At 36.4% G+C, this 9475-nt stretch overlaps 1 protein-coding gene across 1 annotated transcript; it reads left to right on the top strand.

Annotated features, from left to right (window-relative positions):
* The first annotated feature begins 349 nt into the window (after nt 1–349).
* On the top strand, nt 350–2008 carry LOC113310930 (phospholipase A1-IIdelta-like). The gene has a single exon (XM_026559748.1). It carries the CDS (start codon nt 542–544, stop codon nt 1817–1819), a length of 1278 nt encoding a protein of 425 aa, XP_026415533.1. The 5' UTR covers nt 350–541; the 3' UTR covers nt 1820–2008.
* Nucleotides 2009–9475: the final 7467 nt, after the last annotated feature.

Raw genomic sequence — 9475 nt, forward strand, 5'->3', positions numbered from 1 at the left:
ATAGAATTGTCATAAGATTTAGCGGTTATCTTAGATTCTTAGCTGACGTGAACTTCCAATCTATATGCTAGATTGGAAGGCCTTAAGCCTAAGCCTTAGGGCCGTTTGCTCTTAAAATCTACTTCACCCTACTTATATACCGGGCCTACGTTATCCCTTGAAAAGGAAACAGTCTAAATAAGAAATAATCTACACCACAGACTTCTTATCCCTCGAGAATAATCGAGTTCCTTCTATCTTTAAGGGTTGGGGTCCCCGCTTAAATTAATCCATTCTACTGTCATAATCAGAATACAATTAGGTGCTAACTTAGCCGTCTGTGTTGGTCATCATCTCTATTTGCTATTTTCAAATGTTCGCTAAACAAACTACAGTATTACACGTCTTAATGTAAAGACAATTATGCCTTGGCTGCTATAGACATTATTTATCCCTCTTTATCCCTTATACGATGAAACCCATTTCAGACCACTATTAAGACTTTTGCCATTGAATCTCTTGAGAGAACTCCTGGCAAAATTTGCTCAATTTTGTGAACAAAATGGAGATGTCTAAAACTGAATGGGAGGAAATACTAGGAAGCAATCAGTGGAAAGGCTTACTCGAACCACTTGATTTAAACCTTCGGAACCTGATACTCCGGTGCGGCGATTTTTGTCAAGGAACATACGACTCATTCGACAGCGATGAACACTCTAAATACTGCGGTAGTTGTCGTTTTGGGAAAACTGGGTTTTTCAAGAAAGTTGCTAACAAGTTGGCAGAAAATGATTACATCGTCGATTCGTTTCTCTATGCAACATCGAAAATCGACCTCCCAAAAGCTTTCTTATGTTTCTCGTACTCCGATGAAGCTTGGAGCACTGAATCTAACTGGATTGGTTACATCGCAGTTAGCACTGACGAAGCTAGTGAAAGATTAGGAAGACGGGAAATATATGTAGCGTGGCGTGGAACGATAAGAACACTTGAATGGATGAATGTTCTTGAGGCTGTGCAGACGTCAGTTAAGCCGTTATTGAAGCCGGAAACGCTAGCTACAACTACTAAGGATGAGCGCCATTGGTATGATTTCTTCACCTGCAAAAATGACAACGATGAGGACGGAGACGATGAAGATGATGATCAACCAAAAGTTATGAAAGGTTGGCTTGCAGTTTACAACTCTGATAACCCAAATTCCCAGTTCACCAAGTTAAGTGCAAGAACCCAGTTGCTTACAAAGATACGAGCACTAGTGACCAAGTACAGAGATGAAAATGTAAGTGTAGTACTTACAGGTCATAGTCTGGGTGCAAGTTTAGCGATTTTAAGCGCGTTTGATTTGGTCGAGAACGGATTATCTAAAATTCCGGTGACGGCTATCGTATTTGGTTCCCCACAGATAGGGAATGATGCATTTAAGGATAGGCTGGATTCGTTTTCTAACCTGCGGATTTTACACGTAAAGAATGAAATCGATCTTCTAACTCACTATCCTAGTAAGTTATTGGGGTATGCTTATACCGGAGTGGAGCTTGTGATTGATACTCGCAAATCAAAAAGTTTGAAGGATTCGAAAAATCCAAGTGATTGGCATAATCTACAAGCTATTCTCCATATAGTTGCAGGTTGGAATGGTAAGGACGGAGAATTTGACTTGAAAGTGAAGAGAAGTGTTGCATTAGTTAACAAATCGTGTGATTATTTGAAGGATGAGATTTTAGTTCCGGGTTCATGGTGGGTTGAGAGGAACAAAAGAATGGTGCTTAATGAAGATGGGGAATGGATTATGGCAATTCCGGATGAAGAGGATTTACCTGTACTTGAAGAGTACTGATGTAATTTCATTTATTTTGATGTTTACATTGCTGAAAGGGGTTGTGCTTGTGCGTCTTTGTTGAATTTCTTTTGTGGAATAAGGCGTTATTGTTGCATGAAGTCTGTCGTGTTTTTGTTTTGTTGGTCTGTCGGCAGACGACATTGGTTCGGAATCCAGGTTGCGGGTCTTAACACCCAACGAACTCTACCACTGGTGGCTTTTTAAAGCAAATGTGAGGCTTCCAACTCCGAAACTATGTGAACTAAAACTAATGCAGTAGTGACCAGCAAAATTCATTAATTAAGCGAATCATTAGTTAAAATTTAGCTTTCATAAGCATAGTATAGTTCAAAAAATTATACTATTATTTTGGAAAAATTATAAAATAATCCAATATTAATTATTGGAGTTTTATTTGTACAGTAGAACCTCCGTATAAGAATACTCTATTAAGGAATAAACTCCATACAAGAATAAAAAATAATGATCCTAACTTGACTTAATCAGTGTAAAAATTATCTCTATATAAGAATAACTTGTATATAAGAATATCTTTTTATGGTCCTAAGAGTATTCTTATATAGAGGTTCTACTGTACTTGAATTTCAAACTCCTTGGCACATATGCTTGTAAAAGAGAAAAGCTAGCGAGGCGTCCATTGCGCTAGCCACTGTCTCTAAATAAATTTTGACATAGGGGCAAGGCTTAGCACTTTTTTTCGTCTCACGCCTCACACGACATTGGAGCAAAGTTATTAGGATGTTTTCTTTCAAAGGTTTTTATTTGTAAATCTTAGGATGGTGTTAGGGTGGAAGAATTTTATCTTCCAAATATTATATCACCTCACCATTCTTAAATATATTGATAGACTGACATACATAGTAATCCAAACTTTGTAATAAAAACTTGGTATCAAGAATAATTCCTTGATATTATCCGGTGAACATAAGAAGTGTGTTCATTTATTGACTTAGTTAGAACCCCACTATCATAAATTTAACGACATGACCTCCTGGAATAGCTCATTTCATCGCTTCTTTCATGGCAAGGCACTCCAATTACTCTTCCTCCATTGAAATGTTTCCCTTTAACTCCATAGCAGTGCCATGAAAAATCTCTCACGATTAGTCCAATATTTCATATTAAAGATGCTTTAACAAAGGATGCATCTAAGTTCCCTATCTGGGTGCTCCCAGTTTTGACTCTGAATCTACAAATTAGAAATTGAGACATGAACAATAGGACTGATAAGATTACACTGATCAATCAATGTGAATATATTACCAATAGAAATTACTCTGTTAGGTTTTACATTTTGAAATATATCTACACATCAATCTTTACATATTATACATATACATATTAATAATGGTTCTGGGCAGACCGTCCATTTAAACCGCTCCAAAACCGCACAAACACATAACAGGTGGGTCCCTCCTCTGGAAACAAAAAAGGTCTCACTTTTGTGTTTGGTTGTGTCTGGACGGTTTTTAGGGAGTCTAAACGTAGCGGTATGTTAATAATTTTTGATATAGTAATCATGAATAAACTCGTGTTTTTTTTTTTTTTTTTTGAGAAGGGCAAAATTTTATTACGGGTATAACTTCATCAAAGAGATGAAGATACCAAAACACAAGAGATAGATTGAGCTACCTGTTAATTACAGCTTGCCAATTACATATTAGGGTACTTAAAGAGTATCCTTGAAACAAATTTGAATTTAGAGACCAACTAAACAAAGAGTATTTTGAAGAAACTATCATCTGGTCCAGGTTCCTTCTATGATTTTTAAAAAGTCTTCCATTTCGTTCATTCCGCATTGTCCACCACTGTGTACTCGTTATCAATATGAGACATGTTAGCTTGATTAGCACCCGCAGAAAACCAGCTAGCTATCCAGTTCAACTAATTACAATGGTCAGACACTATTTACTAATATTTAGATTGATACCAAGCCAAAGACACCTAGCACAGAGGCATTCATGGAAATTCTGCAGTTTCAAGATGAGTATTACACAAACTACAATGAGTTTCAATGCCATGTTTGTATCTGAAAAATCTTGTCCCTTGTTGGGATAATATCCTTGAGACATTTCCAAACAAAAAGTTTAATTCTGTGAGGAATTTTGCACTTCCACGAAGCCTTCCAAACACATTGACTACCTGAATTTCAAGTAGAGTTACCACTTAGAACATTATAGGCACTCTTGACAGAAAGTTACCTTTCTTGTAAGGAAGCCTGATAAATGTATCATCACTAATTATAGGAATCTGCATGGACAAAATCTTATTTGCAGAGTTATTAGAAAAAGTTTCATGAATAAGCTGCATATTCCAAGTTCTAGTACCTGGTATGTATGATTCAGAAACATAAGTGAGAGAGGATATGATATTCATACTCAAAGCTAGTTCTAGCAGGTGATCAAGACTAATTACCTATTTACCTAACCAGATTTTAACTTTGGTGCCGCAACTGACAGATTAAAAGTTATCACTCTTTATAGTATCAAGGCACCTGTATATACTTTTTAGATCCAAGAACTATTGTCATTAAGCTTATCTATGTGCAGAAAACTGGTATTCGCATAATATTTTTCTCCTAGGATCTTAACCCATAACTCATCATAATTAGAAGCTTCTTTCTGAGCAAGCTTGCTTATAAGAGCCCTGTTGAAAATTTCTAAATTCTTAAAAGCCAAGACCACCTAACTCCTTTGGCTTATTAATATTTTTCTAAGACAAAAACTTTCCTTGTTACTGAAAAAACGGGGGGAGGGGGGGGGGGTCTAACAATCACACCCAATATTTCGTTTAGACAATCTGTATGGACTAACTCCAATATATTTCCAAGAGACTAGACAGTCAAACTCAATCAAGGAAAATACATCCAAGAGTTATATCTCAATTTCTCAAATCAATCTGCAATCGAACATATAGAAATCCGTGAGCCGGATTAATATGAGAAATAACTTGGATGGTACCAAAGACCAATACAATTGTCAATCAATTTCAATCAACAACCAAAGGTTGGATTCACCAATTGATTGAACTACGCACAACCTGTGATATTTCAATTATATAAAAATATAATGCGGAAAAAAAATAACACAGACACCAGAAATTTTGTTAACGAGGAAACTGCAAATGCAGAAAAACCCCGGGACCTAGTCCAGATTTGAACACCACACTGTATTAAGCCGTTACAGACTCTAGCCTACTACAAGTTAACTTCAGAATGGAATGTAGTTGAGCCCTAATGAATATCACACTGATTAAGGTACAATCGCGTTCCCTACGCCTCTTAAACCACGTCGGATTCTGCACACTTGATTCCCTTAGCTGATCTCACCCACAACTAAGAGTTGCTACGACCCAAAGTCGAAGACTTGATAAACAAATCTGACTCACACAGAAAAGTTTATTGGAAAGATAAACATGTCTCCCACAAAAATACCTACGAGTTTTTGATCCGTCTTTTGATAAATAAAAGTGAACATGAACCAATTGATACACCAGACTTACATTCCCGAAGAGCAGCCTAGTAATATCAATCACCTCACAAAAATCTTAATTGTATGGAAGCGAAACAAGATACTGTGGAATCACAAACGATGAGACGGAGATGTTTGTGACTACTTTTTATCTCACCTATCAGAGATTAAATCTCGAGCAAATCTTAGAGAAGATAGTACTCAATACGATAAAACAAAGTAATATCAGAACACGCAACTACAGAGAAAATAGTTGGGTCTGGCTTCAGAATCCCAATGAAGTCTTTAAGTCATTAACCTATAATGGTTTTAGGAAAAACAAGGTTAAAGGAGAATCGACTCTAGTCGCAACTAGTATCACACATGAGGTGTAGGGATTAGGTTTGCCAGTTGCTAGAGTTCTCCCTTATATGGTCTTCAAATCAGGGTTTGCAATCAATGCTACCTTGGTAACAAAGCATTCAATATTCACCGTTAAATGAAAACCTGATTAGAGTCAAGATAATATCTTTCAACCGTTAGATCGAACTTAGCTTGTTAGACAAAAATTAAATATGACTTCATTTAGATATGAATAACCGTACCTAAACGTGTGCACATAGTTGGCTCAACAATATTTAACCGAAGTTAGCCATATGAACACTTTCATATCAACCTTTTTCATCTTAATCACAACTTTTTCTAATGACTCAAATGAAACTAGTTCTAGAGTTGTTCAATTTTTTATATTCTCATAGAAGTATACAAGACACAATTGAAGCAAAATCGATTTTGATTCACTCGAATCAATTCATGAACATTATAGCCACGGTTTGCAAAAGATTGCATTCCTTATTATATAAATGTATTTTTCATGAACAAACCTATTTTAGAACTTGACCCACTCAAGTATGCAAACGGGTACGCATACCTAAGTAGCCGGACTTGGTATGGGTTCGCCAGTATGCGAAGGGGTACACATACTGTCGTACATAACCAAACTCAGTTGAATTCCCGGACTTGAAATTTTAAGCCGGTACGCATACGGCTATGCATACTAAGTTCCCGGACTTCAACTATCAAACCAGTACGCATACGGGTATGCATACTATGGTTCCCGGACTTGGAATAACTTGGAACAGTTAGCATACAAGTACGCATACTGTGTTATATCCAAATCAATGGTTAATCGTTCTAAACTCTATGTTAATCATTGAAACATTCTTGGAAGACGGGAATAGCTGTCTCACACAAACTATTAGCTTCAAAGCAATTTTCAAGTGATCAATAGATCAATACGAAACATTCCGAGTCTACACCAAATGACTGTCTCAAACAAATCATGTAAGATGTTACCAGGCGATTTTCACATGATCATCTTTTGACTTTAATCAAGAATAAAGATGAACTTTGTTAAAGCGAAAGCTTACCAACACATATTTCGAGAAATATGTAAGCGACTTAAACTCATCTCGGAATTTCAAATGTGTATAATATAAAGTCTATATAGCTATACGACTTTTGTCTCAATAGGAGATAGAATCGAAATAGACTTCTGAGCGATAGATGAGTTCAAGTCTCCACATACCTTTTGTTGATGAAGTTCCACAAGCTCCCCTTAGTAGTTCTTCGTCTTCAATCGATGAACGCCGTGAAGTCTAAAGCTCAACTACACATTCTATCCTAATCTGAGACATAGCTATAAGTAGACTAGAAATCAAGACTTATAGTTTTGGAAGCTAAACTTGACAAACAATCTTGAGATAACAATGCTTGCAAGTTCGACCGAGTAGTGCTCTAACAGTTACCTTTATGTCCCACCAAAATTTTCTTTGCAAAGAGTTTAACTTATCAATAAGAGTGTTAGGGATCTTGAAGCAGCTCAACTACACATTCTATCCTAATCTGAGACATAACTATAAGTAGACTAGAAATCAAGACTTATAGTTTTGGAAGCTAAACTTGACAAACAAGCTTGAGATAGCAATGCTTGCGAGTTCGACCGAGCAATGCTCTAACGGTTACCTTTATGCCCCACCAAAAGTTTCTCTGCAAAGAGTTTAACTTATCAATAAGAGTGTTAGGGATCTTGAAGCATCCGATCTGATAAGTATGAAGGATTTTTTAGATAGATTTAATCATGTTGGTTCTACGTTCTATTTTTTTGATTCAGGGACACACTTACCTAATTTTAAAGTCCATCCTCAAAAGACTGCACTATAAGATTAAAAGATTTAACCTTAGAGTGTCTTAGTAATAAAAGGGGCACATAGACATTTCACAGAATCTTCTATAATATACATATTCCGCTTTTAGCTAAATCCTCATATGCTCCAAGACTAAGATTACTAATGAAATACACACAAGATTTATCAAATTTAAAATTTTGCTCTGATAATATGTTCAGATTTTTCGGGAGATATATTACATCTAGGACAAAGTTTTGAGGTGGTGAGGTAAATTTTATGTAGTAGTGTTGTTGATGGAGGATTTTTGACGAAGGCTAAATTGTAATATAATAGTTTTGTATATTTCAGACCTAGCTTCAGACGAATATATGAAATTCATATTTGTAATTTAGACATGAAAGATCATGTCACGGTGATCTCTGACTAAGTGTGTAGCCTCTTCATAGCATGCATGAATATGAATTTATTGAAGTATCTCAGCTGAGCTTTCAATTTTCTGCATATTTCATCATTCATATTTCAGTATACGTATAGAATCGAGAATGATTGGAGGGATCCTAGATGGATTGACCACTAGTATAAAGCAATGACGTCTTCAGAATGTCACAAATGTTCTCTGACTATGCAGAATAAACATTCAGAACGAGTATGACGCATCTACATCTCATACCTCGATTCTTGAATAAATATAATGCTCCTAGACAGATTTCCTGCTAACATAGAGCCATCAATTAGTTAATTTTAGTGCAGTATTATTCATCAATGAATTCCTAGAAAATATTTTGTTTTCATCACAATATTTTATTACTTCAATTCACGGCTTTTCTCAGCTGAATTCCATGGATTAGTAATAAATATTCACCTTTCAGGCATATGAGCTACCATCGAGTAAGCCCCGAGAAAATGGTGCAGGTGTACTTAGTAATAATGCACGAACGAGCACCCATAAATATGGACCAATGAGGATATTGATAGCTATGCAAAATAGAAAAAGGGAAGGAAAAAAAATAGGCACAGGACCGGTCTCACCGGCTGGTCGGCCGTGCCGTGGCCAGTCCCACACTTCTCTGTTTCTTTTATTTTATGTTATTATTCCATAATCCTTGACTTCCACATTCGTGCAAACCCTCGGTTTCTCCATATTTTGTCAAAAAACCTACAAATCAAATGGTCCCACGACCATTGGGTATTTTTCACTAATAAATATCAAAATATTATTATTTTAATATTCTAAAATATTGGACGTTTGAGCAAAACCCTACTTGCTCATTAAAGCAAAATTGAGAGTTTCAGTCAAGATCAAACTCTTCTGAAAATACAAAATATTGCACAAACGTCCGACGAAAAATGCGAAAATTCTCAGGAATGGACGGTTGTCGACATGGTGGCTCGTGCACCACCATGGACTTGGCCCCCATGGACGGCCGGTCCCACATTCCTTAATCCATATTTTGGATAATCCTCCATTTGGATAATCTTCCATATTTTGGATAGTCCTCCAATTCTCTTTCTACCAGTTGGATAATGCTCCGTACATCGTCTAGCCGGTCACTCCACTACCAATGGTCGGTCCTCATACCCATTGGTCGGTCTTTCTACCCATGTTGAACTGTCGTCCACCTCCTGGATCCTGGGATTCCTAAAAATGAGGGTTTCAGACTTATGACAATTCTGATGAGCATCAATAATTTTCATATTGATCTAGCTATCAATATTTTAATTAATATTTAATGTTCAGTCCTGCTACCAACATTTTATTGCCCGATTATCCAAAAAGCTTTATTTCATTGGACGACCATCTACTTGGTGGATCATCCAATATTTCATTGGACAACCATCGATCACCCAACCCAATATTTACCAAAACTCTAATTCCTACTTTGTCATTCAACAACTCATGACATGGTGGATTTGGTAGTCTAAAATAACTCATCAAATATCTGATATACTAGAATAAGTCATGATTCAGCAATCTCATCAGACCGACGTTCATCGATCCAAATATTTGAGTATTA

The sequence above is a fragment of the Papaver somniferum genome, chromosome 9, assembly GCF_003573695.1.
Source record: "Papaver somniferum cultivar HN1 chromosome 9, ASM357369v1, whole genome shotgun sequence".
Classification (NCBI taxonomy): Eukaryota; Viridiplantae; Streptophyta; class Magnoliopsida; order Ranunculales; family Papaveraceae; genus Papaver; species Papaver somniferum.

Bases quoted from the DNA above. Each gene is read 5' to 3' on its own strand.
- LOC113310930 (XM_026559748.1), top strand. From the start codon at position 542: ATGGAGATGTCTAAAACTGAATGGGAGGAAATACTAGGAAGCAATCAG.